The 17,106-nt window shown below is 48.0% G+C and overlaps 1 protein-coding gene across 1 annotated transcript in view; it reads left to right on the top strand.

Moving 5' to 3' along the window:
- Positions 1–17,106, top strand: part of LOC140188933 (serine/threonine-protein kinase MRCK alpha-like) — a 117,611-nt gene that overhangs the window by 36,083 nt on the left and 64,422 nt on the right. The window contains 3 exon segments of the mRNA XM_072245584.1: positions 4,797–4,945; positions 8,476–8,569; positions 10,507–10,707. Of these exon segments, the coding sequence (XP_072101685.1) occupies positions 4,797–4,945; positions 8,476–8,569; positions 10,507–10,707 (444 nt within the window).

Here is a 17,106-nt window from a genome sequence, read left to right as displayed (position 1 = left end):
ACAAATGTAGGTCCCCTACAGACAGAAACAGGTGAATTGATTATGGGGAGCAAGGACATGGCAGACCAAATGAATAATTACTTTGGTTCTGTCTTCACTAAGGAGGACATAAATAATCTTCCAGAAATAGTAGGGGACAGAGGGTCCAGTGAGATGGAGGAACTGAGGGAAATACATGTTAGTAGGGAAGTGATGTTAGGTAAATTGAAGGGATTAAAGGCAGATAAATCCCCAGGGCCAGATGGTCTGCATCCCAGAGTGCTTAAGGAAGTAGCCCAAGAAATAGTGGATGCATTAGTGATAATTTTTCAAAACTCTTTAGATTCTGGACTAGTTCCTGAGGATTGGAGGGTGGCTAATGTAACCCCACTTTTTAAAAAAGGAGGGAGAGAGAAACCGGGGAATTATAGACCGGTTAGCCTAACATCGGTGGTGGGGAAAATGCTAGAGTCAGTTATCAAAGATGTGATAACAGCACACTTGGAAAGTGGTGAAATCATTGGACAAAGTCAGCATGGATTTGTGAAAGGAAAATCATGTCTGACGAATCTCATAGATTTTTTTGAGGATGTAACTAGTAGTGTGGATAGGGGAGAACCAGTGGATGTGGTGTATTTGGATTTTCAAAGGGCTTTTGACAAGGTCCCACACAGGAGATTAGTGTGCAGACTTAAAGCACACGGTATTGGGGGTATGATATTGATGTGGATAGAGAATTGGTTGGCAGACAGGAAGCAAAGAGTGGGAATAAACGGGACCTTTTCAGAATGGCAGGCAGTGACTAGTGGGGTACCGCAAGGCTCAGTGCTGGGACGCCAGTTGTTTACAATATATATTAATGACTTAGACAAGGGAATTAAATGCAGCATCTCCAAGTTTGCGGATGACACGAAGCTGGGCGGCAGTGTTAACTGTGAGGAGGATGCTAAGAGGATGCAGGGTGACTTGGATAGGTTAGGTGAGTGGGCAAATTCATGGCAGATGAAATTTAATGTGGATAAATGTGAGGTTTTCCACTTTGGTGGCAAAAACAGGAAAACAGATTATTATCTGAATGGTGGCCGATTAGGAAAAGGGGAGGTGCAACGAGACCTGGGTGTCATTATACACCAGTCATTGAAAGTGGGCATGCAGGTACAGCAGGCGGTGAAAAAGGCGAATGGTATGCTGGCATTCATAGCAAGAGGATTCAAGTACAGGAGCAGGGAGGCACTACTGCAGTTGTACAAGGCCTTGGTGAGACCACACCTGGAGTATTGTGTGCAGTTTTGGTCCCCTAATCTGAGGAAAGACATTCTTGCCACAGAGGGAGTACAAAGAAGGTTCATCAGATTGATTCCTGGGATGGCAGGACTTTCATATGAAGAAAGACTAGATCAGCTAGGCTTATGCTCATTGGAATTTAGAAGATTGAGGGGGGATCTTATTGAAACATATCAAATCCTAAAGGGATTGGACAGGCTAGATGCAGGAAGATTGTTCCCGATGTTGGGGAAGTCCAGAACGAGGGGTCACAGTTTGAGGATAAAGGGGAAGCCTTTTAGGACCGAGATGAGGAAAAACTTCTTCACACAGAGAGTGGTGAATCTGTGGAATTCTCTGCCACAGGAAACAGTTGAGGCCAGTTCATAGGCTGTGTTTAAGAGGGAATTAGATATGGCCCTTGTGGCTAAAGGGATCAGGGGGTATGGAGAGAAGGCAGGTACAGGGTTCTGAGTTGGATGATCAGCCATGATCATACTGAAATGGTGGTGCAGGCTCGAAGGGCCGAATGGCCTACTCCTGCATGTATTTTCTATGTTTCTATGTTTCTTTTGGTCTTGGACAGGACAACTTCCATACCAGGTTGTGATACACCCTAGAAAAATGCTTTCTACGGTGCATCTATAAAAATTAGTGAGGGTTTTAGGGGACAGGCCAAATTTCTTTAGTTTTCTCAGGAAGTAAAGGTGCTGGTGGGCCTCCTTAGCAGTGAACTCTGCTTGGTTGGACCAAGTCAGGTCATTTGTGATATTGACCCCGAGGAACTTAAAGCTTTTGACCTGTTCCTCTTGCGCACCACCGATGTAAATTGGGTCGTGCGGTCCACTACTCCTTCTGAAGTCAACGACCAATTCCTTCGTCTTGCTGACGTTGAAGGATAGGTTATTGTCTTCGCACCATGCCACCAGGTTCTTAATTTCCTCTCTGTACTCAAACTCATCATTACCCGAGATACGGCCTACAATTGTTGTGTCATCAGCAAACTTGCATATTGAGTTCGATGGAAACTTGGCTACACAATCATGGGTGTACGGTGAGTACAGCAGGGGGCTGAGTACACAGCCTTGTGGGGCACTGGTGCTCAGAGTGATTGTAGAGGAGAGCTTGTCCCCTATTTTTACAGCCTGGGTCCTGTCTGTGAGGAAGTTGAAGGAACTTCAGCTGTCTGGGAGGAATTAGTTTAATGTTTCAAGGTTATATTGCATAGTGTGAGCTTTAGAGAGAAATAAAAGCAGGAACGCTCACCATACCATTGCCATCACTGGGGGGAATTTATCCCTTTCACTGTATGAGGATCTTCCTAACCGAACTCCACCTCTCTGTGTGGGATGGCGGAAGGAGCCCGTTCTGTTCTCCTCCCCACCGAGCCCTTGCGGGGGCTGAACTGAGCTGCTGTGCGGCCCCTACCCTCCCCCCTGCCCCCCAGCACGTCTTCCAAGGGCCCTTGTTCGGTGCCAGCACAGCAGCGTTTGCATTTACTCTCTGGGAGATCGGCAGACCAATAGGGGTCTGGGAGTCGCCATAGATTAGAGAGTGCTTGGTTATGCAGTTATGAACCAGGACAAAGACCCTGGTATCAATCCCCATACCCTGACAGCAAATCCACACAGTCTGTAAAGAAACCACAGCCATTCCTGACGGCAGCGAGCATGGGCAACGACGTGATACGACTTGTTCTCGGTCTTGCGTCCTCTTCCGCACGTCGGTCGTCGGCGTGGCTTTGTCTGCTTGGGCATGGCTTCTCGTAAGCTCCATCGCATTTCGCTCGTCTTCCTGCAAACGTTCGCAAGAAAATGATTCTCAAGGTGGGGCACGGTGCTGCGACGCTACGCTAGCCTTGGACTCGGGCGCCGCGGTAGCATGGGAGCTTGTGCGCCAGCTCCGCGCCTCGGGGCCGGCTCAGAGTCCCGTTCCGGCGCCGTTCTGTCAGGAGCCTCTGTACGGCCACCCGGTGGAATGTGTGGGTCTTCCCCGGGTGCCCCAGTTTCCCAAAGGCCTATTGGGTAGGTTAATTGGCCTTTGTCAGTTGTCCCTCTTCTCATTGCTACCATCAGGGAGGAGGTACAGGAGCCTGAAGGCACACACTCAGCGATTCAGGAACAGCTTCTTCCCCTCTGCCATCCGATTTCCGAATGGACATTGAACCCATAAACACTACCTCACTACTTTTTATTGCACTGATTATTTAATTTAACTATTTAATACTTAAATAAACTTACTGTAATTCACAGGGCTTTGGATTGAACTGCTGCTGCAAAGACAACAAATTTCGCAGCACCCAGTGACTGTGATTCACAGTGAAAGTTGCAGTGCGGAGAAAGTTCTGGAACAGGGGTCCCTAGGAGTACAGGTGCATTGAAGTGGAATTGCAGGTGGATGGGGCGGTGAAGAAGGGTTTTGGCACGTTGGCGTTCATCAGTACAGGAGTTTGGGGGGGGGGTTATATTGCAGCTGTACAAGATGTTGGCGAGGCGGCGTTTGTGTTCACGTATGGTCACCCGGCTACGCTGGGCCAGATCCCACGACATACGCTCAGTGGCCACTTTATTAGACGCACCTGCTCGTTAATGCAAATATCTCACCAGCCAATCACGTGGCAGCAACTCCATGCGCCAAAACACGCCGACGTGGCCAAGAGGTCAAGTTGTTGTTCTGACCGAAAATGGGGGGCGAGGGGAAGCAACGTGATCTGAGCGACTTTGATTGTTGGTGCCAGACGGGGTGGTTGGAGTATCTCAGAAAGCGTACGATCTCCTGCGATTTTTCACGCACGACAGTCTGTAGGGTTTGCAGAGAACGGTGCGTGAAACAAAAACAAAATACATCCAGCGAGCGGCAGTTCTGTGGGCGAAAGCGCCTTGTTAATGAGAGAGGTCGGAGGAGAACGGCCAGACTGGTTCAAGCTGACGGGAACTCAGGCGTTACAGCAGTGGGGTGCTGAAGAGCATCTCTGAACGCACGTTGAAGTGGAAGGGCTACGGCAGCAGAAGACCACGGACATACACTCAGCGGCCACTTTAACAGTTAGAAGAGGTACCCAATAAACTGAACACTGAGCGCACCACGTCCACGGTCTCAGCCGCTTCCCCAACCACAAATCACTGACGGATTTGTCAAACACGATGCAAACCCATGCTGACTCTGTCCAATCCCATCGTAAAACCCTAAGTAAGCTATTACCTCGTCCTGGATAATTACTGTTATCCCTCTCCGAGCCCTGTGACGCATCGGGCAGCGACTTTGATATTCCTGTAGCATTTTGTCCGTGTGTGTGTGTGTGTGTTTGTGTGTGTGTGTGTGTGTGTGTGTGTGTGTGTGTTTTTTAACGAGGCCGGGTTGCTAGCTTGATGCTCGAACCGGCACAGGTGGAAAGCGCACGAGGAGCCGGCCAAATTCCAGCTCGTCTTAAGTCCGGTGCAGATCCCACGACACCACCGGCCGGCTATTTCGGATAATCATCATGGCAATTTCCGTCTGACTCCTGCAGGGCACCAGGGTCTAATGTTTTCTCCCTCCCTGCTGTCCGTTCACAGTACCTGGTGATGGACTACTATGCTGGGGGAGACCTCCTGACTCTGCTCAGCAAGTTCGAGGACCGCCTGCCCGAAGACCTGGCTCGATTCTACGTCGCGGAGATGGTGCTGGCGATCGACGCCATCCATCACCTCAACTACGTCCACAGGTACTGTCACACACACTTCCAGGGTCAGACACAGAGTGAAGCTCCCTCCACACTGTCCCATCACACACTCCCGGGGTCAGGCACAGAGTGAAGCTCCCTCCACACTGTCCCATCACACACTCCCGGAGTCAGACACAGAGTGAAGCTCCCTCTACACCGTCCCATCACACACTCCAGGGGTCAGACACAGAGTGAAGCTCCATCTACACCGTCCCATCACACACTCCTGGGGTCAGACACAGAGTGAAGCTCCCTCCACACCGTCCCATCACACACTCCCGGGGTCAGACACAGAGTGAAGCTCCCTCCACACCGTCCCATCACACACTCCTGGGGTAGAGTCTTGTTCCATTTCTCCTTCGTGGTAGAAGGTAGACTTGATCGAGGTCAGGTTCCACCGAACGTGCGATGGATTCATCAGGCCCTGGGGTGAGAGATACCTGATCGTTTAATCTTTGTCTCAGTGCCGAGGTGTCGATCCTGAACGTGACCTCAGCCCCCTCTGCCCCTCTGGTTTCCCGCTGAGGTCCTCAGCCCTCCACAGTACACAGGTTTCCAGTTCAAACCATCTACCGTGGGATGACACCTCTTTCACCCCCCTCCTGCCAGCATCCCTCACTCCCATTGGTGCTTGGAGCTGTCTGCTTGAAGCATCCTGATTGGCCGCTGCCTTCCAAACCAATCAGCCAAACAGACTCTTCTCTTTGTTTCCTTTAATTAAATTTGCATATTTTAAAAATAAACGGATGAGGAAGTGGAACTGTGGGTTAGTAAATTTGCATATGACACGAAGGTCGGTGGTGGTGTGGACAGCGTGGAAGGTTGTCAAGGGTTACAGTGGGAGATTGACAGGATACAGAGCTGGGCTGTGAAGTGGCAGATGCAGTCAAATCCAGTAAAGTGTGAACTGATGCCCTTTGGAAGGTCGAACGTGAAGGTCGATGGTCGCATTCTCGGCAGTGTGGAAGAACAGAGGGATTTTGGAATCAATGTCCATAGATCCCTCAAAGTCGCCACATGAGTTGATAGGGTTGTTAAGACGGATGGGGCTGTCTGGGACTCCCTCCTCTTTGTGACTTTTATAAATGACCTGGACGAGTAAGTAGAAGGGTGGGTTGGTAAGTTTGCTGATGACACAATTTGTGGATAGTCTGGAGGGTTACAGCGGGACATTGACAGGATACAGGACTGGGCTGAGAAGTGGCAGATGCAGTTCAACCCAGTTAAGTCTGAGGTGGTTCATTTCGGTAGGTCAAATTTGAGGAAAGACTTCTGGCAGTGCGGAGGATCAGAGGGATCTTGGTGTCCGTGTCCATAGGACACTCAAAGCTGCTGCGCAGGTTGACAGCGTTAATAAGACGGTGTACGGTATTGGGGACAGCTGGTGGTGTAGTGGTATCAGCACTGGACTTCAAGGCAGAAGGTTCTGAGTTCAAACCCAGCCGGGTCCCAACCTGGGCAGTGGCAGTATCTGTGCAGAATAAAGGCCTGGCAATCTTCTTCCATATCCTGCCACAAAAACTCTATGGTCCGTGAAGAGTTGGACTCAAATTAACGACTGAACAACAAATGGTGTATTGGCCTTCATCAACCGTGGGATTGAGTTCAAGAACCGTACCTTAATTACTCCCTGCTTGGAGTACTGTGTTCAGGTCTGATCACCTCACTACAGGAAGGATGTGGATGCTGTAGAGAGAGTGCAGAGGAGATTGACAAGGACGTTGCCTGGATTGGAGGCCGTACCTTATGAGAATAGGTTGAGTGTACTTGGCTTTTTTTTCTCCTTGGAGCGACGGAGGATGAGAGGTGGCCTGACAGAGGTGTATAAGATGGTGAGAGGCATTGATCGTGTGGACAGTCAGAGGCTGAAATGGCTAACACAAGGGGGCATAGTTTTAAGGTGCTTGGAAGTAGGTACTGAGGGGATGTCTGGGTTAAGATTTTCACACAGAGTGAAACATGGTTTCAGCGAGTGACCAGAGGCCTTTTCCCAGGGTGGAAATGGCTAACACAAAGAGGCATAATTTTAAAAACGCAAACACGAGGAAATCTGCAGATGCTGGAATTTCAAGCAACACACATCAAAGTTGCTGGTGAACGCAGCAGGCCAGGCAGCATCTCTAGGAAGAGGTACGGTCGACGTTCCGGGCTGAGACCCTTCGTCAGGACTAACTGAAAGAAGAGTGAGTAAGAGATTTGAAAGTGGGAGGGGGAGGGGGGAGATATGAAATGATAGGAGAAGACTGGATCTCCCAGTGGCCACACATTTTAATTCCACGTCCCATCCCCATTCTGATATGTCTATCCACGGCCTCCTCTGCTGTAAAGATGAAGCCACGCTCAGGTTGGAGGAACAACATCTTGTATTCCGTCTGGGTAGCCTCCAAGCTGCTGGCATGAACATTGACTTCTCTAACTTCCGCTAATGCCTCACCTCCCCCTCGTACCCCATCCGTTATTTATTTATACACACACATTCTTTCTCTCTCTCTCTCTCCTTTTTCTCCCTCTGTCCCTCTGAATATACCCCTTTCCCATCCTCTGGGCTTCCGCCCCCCCCCGTCTTTCTCCCCGGACCTCCTGTCCCATGATCCTCTCATATCCCCTTTGCCAATCACCTGTCCAGCTCTTGGCTCCATCCCTCCCCCTCCTGTCTTCTCCTATAATTTTGGATCTCCCCCTCCCCCTCCCACTTTCAAATCTCTTACTAACTCTTCCTTCAGTTAGTCTTGACGAAGGGTCTCGGCCTGAAACGTCGACCGTACCTCTTCCTAGAGACGCTGCCTGGCCTGCTGCGTTCACCAGTAACTTTGATGTGTGTGGCATAATTTTAAGGTGATTTGGTGGGGGGTTGTCAGAGGTAGATTTTCACACGGGGTAGTGAGTGTGTGAAACGCACTGTCAGGGATGATGGTAGAGGCCGTAGGTCAGGGACATTTAAGAGTCTCTTAGATAGGTACATGGGTGAAAAAAAATAGGGGGCTACGTGGAAGGGAAGGGTTAGATTGATCTTGCAGGAGGTGAGAAGGGCAGCACAATATTGTGGGCTGAAGGGCCTGTACCGTGCTGTACTGTTCTATGTCCGGTTGGTTGGTCAGTTTTGCGTCTCTGGATAGGGGATCAGGAATCCTAACCTCCACCCCCCCCCAAATAAAACCCTCTGTTTTCCCCTCAAACACAATTGTGGCCTTGAGTTTACAAGACCGAACGATTGGTGAACAGAGGTTTCGATTGGATGGACTAAGAGGGGCCTCTGGAACCTTCTGAGGTGATACAGTGGGAAGGTCTTCCCCAGACATGAGGAGTGGGAACCTGGAATGCCTCCTGACACCCCCCCCCCCGGGATTAAAAAAGTACCAAATTGTCCGCTTATTGTCGGTTGCGGGTGCGAAGGGAGGAGGCTCCTTGGCTGGTCCTTTGGACTCGATTGAACAGAACAGTCACAGGCTCGAGGGGCCGAATGGCCGGGCTGGATTTCCTTAGGCTGCGGGGAGTTTCCTTGTCCTAACAGCCGCTGGGTTCCCTTGCAGAGACATCAAGCCGGACAACGTTTTGATCGACGTCAGCGGACACATCCGTGTTGCCGATTTTGGATCCTGCCTCCAACTGGGCCAGGACGGGACAGTGAGTCTGGTCTTCCCCCTTCCTCCGTCAGCAACCGAACGGGTTTAAACCTCCCCTGTCTGTGACCCACCGAGACCAATTGCCCTCCCCCTCACTCTCCTGCCGTCCCCCTCCCCCCTCATACCCAACGGATTTCCCCAAATTTCTGTCTCCTTCCCTTCTGCCCCGAAGGTCATCCTTTTCCTGCCTTGATGAGGGCCAGTACTGGAGCCCTTTGGCCCATCTAATCCATGCCGACCAAAGTGCCCACCTATACCCCACCAGTTGCCCCTACCCCCCTCAACCAGCGGTTCCCAGTCTGGGGTCCACACCCCCCTCGGTTAATGGTTGGGATCCATGACGTAAAAACTGCTCGTGGTAATGACCATTATCATACCCCTCTCAACCACTCCCCCTGGCATCTCAATCATTGTCCGCACCGCCCCCTGTGTGAAGAGGCTACCCCTTGGGTCACTTTTAAACAGTTTCCCCCTCCCAAATGTGCCCCCTGGTTTTAGACTCCCCTCCCTTGGGACCCTGGCTGTTCGCCTCGTGATTTTTATTAAGACCCGTGACATTATCACTCAACATCCCGCGACTAGGGCGGAACAAGATGCCAGCGCAAGTGGTGCAGGCGAGCTCAATTCCAACGATTAAGAGAAGTTTGGACAAGGAGGGGTTTGGAGGAGTAGGGTCCCGGTGAAGCTCGATGGCAGTTCTAATGGCTTGGCTTGACTGAGTTCTCTGACTCTGTCTGGGGAAATATATCCCAGCCTCTCCTTCAATCCTGACGACATCCTCATTAATCTTTCCTGAACCCTCTCCAGTTTCGTGTTGTCTTTCCTACTGCAGGGTGAGCCGAACTTTGCCCGGTACCCCGAATGTTGTCTCGCCAAAGTTGTTGTTTCCCTGTTCCCTGGGTAAAAGGCTTGTCGATGGTTTCATACAACTCCCTCAGTCTCCCACACGCCAAGGAGTAAAGTCCCAGCGTGCCCAAACTCTCCCCGGGGCCTGGCATCGTCCTCGTAAGTCTTCACACCACGACCGTCACGGTCCGAGGACGTGTGCGCACCTCCTGCTTCTGGCGTCGGCGCAGCACGCCCACAGGTCACCAGCCCTGACCGGTACGCCTTTGGACTGTGGGAGGGAACTGGAGCACCCAGAGGAAACCTCCCCATCCCACCCCCCCAGTCACGGGGAGAACGTAACAACCCCTTACGGACAGCGGTGGGAATCGAACTCCGGTCGCTGGCGCCGTGACAGCGTTACGCTGACCGCTACGCTACCCTACCCTACCCTACCCTCGTTCCAGCCTTAATAACGTCCTCCCTCTATCGAGTTGACCAGAACTGTACGAGAGGGAGAGGGAGGGAAAAAAAAAAGAGAAAGAAAATGAATCAGAGGGTCGGGCAGCATCTATGGTGGAGAATACAAAGTCGACGATTTGGACCAAGATCCTCATCAGGTCTCGGAAGGAGGTGGTGGGGGGGGCAGACCCGAATAAGAAGGTGGTGGGCGGGGAGGGGAGGCGAAAGGTGAGACCAGGTGAGGGGGTAGGTGGGTGTGTTGGGGAGGGTGAATGAAGTAAGAAGCTGGGAGGTGATAGGTGGAAAAGGTGAAGGGCTGAAGGAGGAGGAATCTGATTGGAGGGGAGAGTGGACCGTGGGAGAAAGGGAAGGAGGGAGGTGATGGGGCAGGTGAGGAGAAGCGAAGGGTTATGAGAGGGGATTGGAACAAGGGGGTAGAAATGATTGGAAATGAGAGAAATTGATGTTCAGGCCATCAGGTTGGAGGTGCTGCTCCTTCAGCTTGACTGCAGCCTCATCGAGGCAGTGGAGGAGGCCATGGACTCAGGAAGCCGAACTGAAATGGGTGGCCTCGGGGAGACCCGTCCACTCCCCGTGGCCTCACCGCGGTCCCGTTCCTCACCTTGCTTGCGTCCTTGTGCCCGGGAGCAGGTGGAGACCTCGGTGGCGGTGGGGACCCCGGACTACATCTCCCCGGAGATTCTCCAGGCCATGGAAGATGGGAAGGGGAAGTACGGCACTGAGTGCGACTGGTGGTCGCTGGGCGTCTGCATCTACGAGCTGCTCTTCGGAGAGACCCCCTTCTACGCGGAGTCCCTGGTGGAGACGTACGGCAAGATCATGAACCACAAGGTGGGTGTTGGAATTCCTCGGGCCGGGAATGTTTGAAGCCAGGACTGCCCCAGAATAGGACCGGGTTTGTTATCGTGGACTAATATGAAGTGAAATTCGTTTTTTTTTTTTTTGCAGTAACAGTACAGTGCAAAGATTTGACGTTACTATCTTCTTCTTCATGTGCCTTGTGCGTTACACGCTTGGGCGATCATGGCTCTCCACATTGAACGATCCCTCAGAGTGTCAATGATATCTCGCACACTTAGATCTGTTAGTTCTTTCACAGTGTCCATATATTTTCTTCTTTGCCTTCCTCTTCTGCATTTCCCAGGCATACGGCCTTGTAATGTAAGGCATTCTATTTCTCCCTTTCTGATGACATGGCCCAGGAATTTAAGTTTCCTCTCATTTAATGTTCTCATGAAAGATCTTTTTGTATGGGCACGTTGGAGTACTGTCTCATTAGTTACCCGATCTCTGTATGATATTTTCAGCATTCTTCTAAGAAACCGCATTTCTGTTGCTTCTAAGTTTCTTTGGAGTTCTGGTGTTAAGAGTTCATGTTTCGGAAGCCTACAGCAAGATTGACCAGATGTAACATTTTAGTCGCCTAAGCCTTGTTGTCGTGGAAATGTGTCTGTTGGTAAAAATGGGTTTCATTTTTTGGAAGTTGGTTTTGGCAATGGCAATTCTTCTTTTTAATTCTACTTTATTTCTAGCGTCTTGTGATGTAAAGCTACCAAGGTAATTAAAGCTGGTCTTTTGTTCAATCGCTTGGTTACCGATGTACAATTGGCAGCTGGGAGTATCCTGCTGTTTTGATATTACCATACATTTTTTTTTTTACAGTTGATGGTTCGACCAAAATCTGCACTTGTTTGTACTACTTTGTATAGGAGGATTTGTAGGTCTTCTGCAGCACTTGCTATTAGGGTGGTATCGTCTGCATATCTTATATTATTCATGTTAACACCTCCAATTTTTATCCCATCTAGGTCTTCTATTTCTCTGGGAATCATTTCACTATGGATATTAAATAATTCCCGGTGAGGCAATGCATCCCTGTCTAACTCCTCTTTGAATTTTAGTCCAACTGCTTATATTATCATCAGTTTTTACTGCCGCCATTTGATTCCAATATAAATTTTGAAGCAGTTGTTGGTCCCTTCTGTCAATGTTTAGTTTAGCAAGAATTTGAAATAGTTTTTCATGTTGCACTTTGTCGAATGCTTTCGTGAGATCAATAAAGCATAAAAAGACATCATTTTGATATTCAGTTGCCCTTTCTGAAAGCATTCGTAGTATGAAATTTGCGTTCCTAGTTCCTCTATCCTCGATAAACCGATATTGCAGTTTAGAAGTTTTTGGCCTTAACTTGTCTATAATTTGACTCAGAACAACTCTCAACAAAATCTTTATTGTGTGACTCATAAGACTGATTGTTCTATAATTTTGGCAGTCAATAGTTCCAGGAATTTTTGGCAGAGTTACAAATACCAATTTGAGAAGATCGTCAGGCAATATACCAGACTCGTTCTATGCCATTAAACAGTTCAAAAAGAATATCTATGCCCAGATCTTCTAGGGCATGTATTATTTCCACTGAAATTTCATCAGGTTCAGTGGCTTTACCATGTTTCATGCTTTTCATTGCTTTAGTTATTTCTTCTGTGGTAATAGGTGGGCCAGAATTAGGGTGTTTAATATCTGGGGGTTCCCCTCTATTATCTTCAAAAAGCTGCTCTGTATACTGAATCCACCTGACACGTACTTTATCTGGGTCTGTTAGTATGGATCTGTCTGCTGATCTTATTTATCCTGCAGAGGAGGTTTTCTTAATTCCAGTAATTTCCTTAATTTTCTTGTGCATTTCTTTGCTGTTGTTAATATGACTTTCTACTTCACCGCATTTTTGATTCAGCCACTCTCCCTTTGCAATATTGCACAATTGTCTCGTCTGTCTGTCCAGCTCTCTGTATTACACTTCATTATTCTTCACTGACCTTCTTTGTTCCATCAGATCTAGAATTTCTTGGGTTATCCACCCCTTATTGGTGCGTTGGATTTCTTGTACTGGGATTACCTCCTCGGCTGATTGCTGTATAGCATATTTAAATCCGTCCCAAATAGGTGTAGTTTTGTTTTTGTTGACGTGTTGCTAGAATTGTTGCTTAAGTACGCTATCATTTTTAAGTTCTCCCAACATATACTTTCTCTTTTTTCCCACACTTTTCAGTTTCTTTACTTTTGTTTTGATGGTAGCTATTACTAGATGGTGAACTGAACCACAGTCTGCTCCTGGGTAGGCTTTAGAATTTGCGATATTATTTCTAAAGCGTTCATTGATGGTAATGAAATCTATTTGATTCCTTGTTCTGTCTCCGGGGCAAATCCAAGCACACAATCTACGTGGATGGTTTTCATACCAAGTATTGGTGATGACTTGGTTGTTTCTGACACACCAATCAGTAAACCTTTCTCCATTTTCATTTTTCTCCCCTAATCCAAAAGGTCCTATAATGTTATCAACCCTTTCCTGCCCAACTTTGGAGTTAAAATCTCCCATGGCTAGTTTTACATCCTGAGATTTACATTGCTCATAAGCACTGTCGAGATCTTCATAAAACTTGTTGATATCCTTTTCATCCGCATCATTTGTTGGCTCATGGGCTTGGATTATGCTACTGTTAAAAGCTAATGTTAATTTAACTAAAAGCAGCCGGCTGGATATCGCCAAAATCCCATAAGACATTTTGGTACTTGTTTGTTTAAAATAATTCCAACTCCATACATGTGCTGTTAACCTCCAGAATACATTATCAGAGAACTATTCTAAGTGAACTTGCCACTGTCAGTCCAACTAATTTCTGACAGGCCTAAGATATCAACTTCCAACCTTCTCATTTCATTTAATGTGTTGTCCAGCTTTCCTTTCTGGTGAAGTGTACCGATGTTCCATATTGCTACCCTTAGCCTTTCCTTATTCCTTACAGTCTCTGGATGACGGTCTGGTGTCACCTGCAGCACATGACTACCCCCACCGAGTGAGGTGTTGTTCTGTTGATTAGTATCAACCCCATTCACGCTGTTGTCTGATTTCCTTCTTTTGTTTCTTTCCATGATTGGCTCGGTAGAAATTTCAACAGTGGTTTTCTGTTGCCGCTGTGCTCGTCGAACTAGAGCATTTGACCTCTACTGGTGTTCCCAGTTGGGAATCATACACTAGACGTCGCCCAACCTTTGCTGCTGTTGTACAAAGACAATCCTCCACCAAAGCTCGGAATCCATCTCCCTGCTGCCAGAGACTTCAGTGATTTTAGGTGACACCACCACCCATTGGCCTGGTTATTTTTCTGGCACTAAACATTCGCCATAGACAGAGCTCCTTCAGCGAGACAGTGTGCACCCGGACCTAAGTCCTACGTGAAGGCAGAGTTGTCTTGGGTGGGAGAAGCTACATAATCGCTATTGGCATTTCTTGGTATTTAGTCAGGACCAACCACCCCATACACCCCGACGTTACTATCTATATACTACTAAAACTCTCATGCTCTGTCTGTCTGTTTGTGACCTCCAATTAGAGCAAACAGTGCATTACAGCAGCACTTTTTTGGCTAAATTGAATTAAAATGCGCTAACTTACAGAATGCAGGCAAAGTTCAGGGTTATATATTCGTATAAAATTGCACATTCGGAAATATCAACAGACTGGCTTTCACCCGAGACCCGATCGGCCATCGTGGAAATCGGGACGTGACAGCCCGACGCATGCGCACGGCCAGTCTCAGCAGCAACACCTACCGGAGCAAAAGGGCAGGGCAGCTCTATTTCAAGGAGTCACATTCTGCTAATCACCATCAGCATGTGCAGGATTGGGACAGATCGAACTGCCACCCATCAGTAAGAGATAATTAAATCTTATTGTAATGACATACTTCGAGACACACATAAAACCCTTTGCTGCAGTGAAAGGACAGCGGTGACAATATCACGTCCATTTAGGAGAGCGCCAACAATGTCATCAAGAATAATCTGCATCCTTTGGTGTTACTGCTTCATATCTTCTATCCAGCATTAGGGTAAAAAAAAATGGGCAGCCTAATTATGCCACGTGGAAAGGGAAGGGGGACATTATGGTCAAGGGATGACGCCAAACGTCATCAGGAAGCGGCAAGGAGAGGGAGAGAACAAGACTCGGATGAGGCCAGGGCCGCACAGCTCCAGGATCAAAGAGTCAGGACAAAAAAAAGATGAGAGAAGAAGAGACAAAGGAGGAGAGGCATGCACGACTCCGGGATCAGAGACAAACAACAAACAGCAGAAGAGCTGAAGAGACGGGGGATGAATGGGCTGCACGTCTCCAGAATGACAAAAACAGGCACAGGAGGAGGAGAGAGGAAGAGACAAAGGAGAAATGCACGTCTCCAGGATCAGAGACAAAGAGCAATCAGCAGAAGAGATGAAGAGACGGGGGATGAAAGGACTGCACGTCTCCAGAATGACAACAAGAGGCAGATAAACAAGTGTCCTTCATTAAATGAGGAGGAGCTATATTTCCTTTGCTACGAGTCGTCCTTCTTTAATAAACTGAGGTTTTCTACTTCAGTTTCCAAAGCAAAGCGATACCAATAGCATTCAGGAAAATTTAATGTTCATTCTGGTCACATCAGACTGCACTACCCTTCTCTCAAAGGGTGCCCCAACAGGTCTAGTAAATAATAATAATTACCACAAATAAATATAGAGTTTCAAATTCAAGTTTGCTGACAACACCGCTGTTGTGGGCTGAAATCAAGGTGGTGAGGAATCAGCCTACAGGAGGGAGGCAGAACGCTGAGTGGTGTCAGAAGACCAACCTCTTGCTCAATGTGAGCAGGACCAAGGAGCTGATTGTAGACTTCAGGAGGAGGAAACCAGAGGTCTGTGAGTTAGTCCTCACTGGAGGATCGGAGGCTGAGAGGGTCAGCAACGTTAAACTCCTGGGTGTCACCTGTCCTGGACACAGCATGCTTAAGGGCAAGTGCGAAGAAAGCACAGCAGCGCCTCAACTTTGTGGACAATTGTTTGGACATCTAAAACTTTGTCAAACTTCTCTGGATGTGCAGTGGAGAGTGTACCAACTGGCTGCATCACCGCCCAGGATGGGAACACCCACCCTTTTGAATGGCTACCCTTTCAAAAATGTATTGGATTGAAATTGAAATAGAAATATATTGTCATTGCATAGTACAATTTGTCATGCACCAACACAGTGAAAATGAGTTTGCAATGCTTGTACTCAATGCTATAAAACAACAAATAAAATGAATAAAATCAAGTAACCAGCCAGAACAAGCAATGTCCAGCAGTACAAAAGCTCAACTCAAATGCGTGACAGACATAAAACCGGTATTAAAGTAGCAATATAACAAATTTATGGGTGATGCTTGATCGATTGGTTCAGAGCAATTATAGCTCTGGGGAAAAAGTTATTTTTCAGTCTGGAGGTGCGGGCATAGAAAATCTTATAACGTCTGCCAGATGGAAGAAGTTCAAACAGATGATTGCATGGGTGTGTATTGTCCTTACAGATGCTTGTAGCTTTCCTTAGGCAGCGTGAGCTGTCGGTGTCTTACAGGGCTGGGAGCTGTGTCCCGATGATCTTCTCTGCGCTAGAGACGACCCGCTGAAGTGCTTTCCGATCAGCTGCTGTACAGCTGAGATACCACACAGAGATGCAGTATGTTAAGACGCTCTCTATGGTGCAGCGGTAAAAGATCACCAGCATCTGTTCAAATAGACCAGCTTTCTTCAGCGTCCTGAGGGAAAACAAGCGTTGCTGTGTTTTCTTAACTATTGTGTTGGTGTTAGTGGACCATGTCAGGTCTTCTGAGATACGTATTCCCAGAAACCTTCGGTCCACTACGTTACGGGTAAAGCTCTCCCAAGCACTGAGCACATCTACATGAAATGCTGTCGTAGGAAGGCAGCATTCATCATCAGAGATCCCCACCTCCCAGGCGTTTGGGTGACACACAGTTCCCCTTTGACCCCTAATGAGGTAGACCGCCGGTGTGCCACCTTCGTGATTGCATCCGTGTGTTGGGCCCAGGATAGACCCTGGGAGATGTTGTGTAGTCAATCAGTCAAGCCCGAATGGTGGTCGGGCAGAGCAACAAGAAAGCCAAGTCAAGGTGAGATTATTACAAGTAAAAGTTCAAAGTAAATTTTATTACCAGAGTACACTTCTGTCACCACATACAACCCTGAGATTCATGCTCAATAAATCTATAGAATAGTAACTGTAAACAGGATCAGTGAAAGATCAACCAGAGTGCAGAAGACAACAAACTGTGCAGATGCAAATATAAATAAATATCAATAAATAACGAGAACATGAGGTAAAGAGTCCTTAAAGTGAGATCATTGGTTGTGGGA

This window comes from Mobula birostris, chromosome 28 (assembly GCF_030028105.1).
Source record: "Mobula birostris isolate sMobBir1 chromosome 28, sMobBir1.hap1, whole genome shotgun sequence".
Lineage (NCBI taxonomy): Eukaryota > Metazoa > Chordata > Chondrichthyes > Myliobatiformes > Myliobatidae > Mobula > Mobula birostris.
Note: the sequence above shows the minus strand (reverse complement) of the source record. Positions and strands in the feature narration are given on the sequence as shown.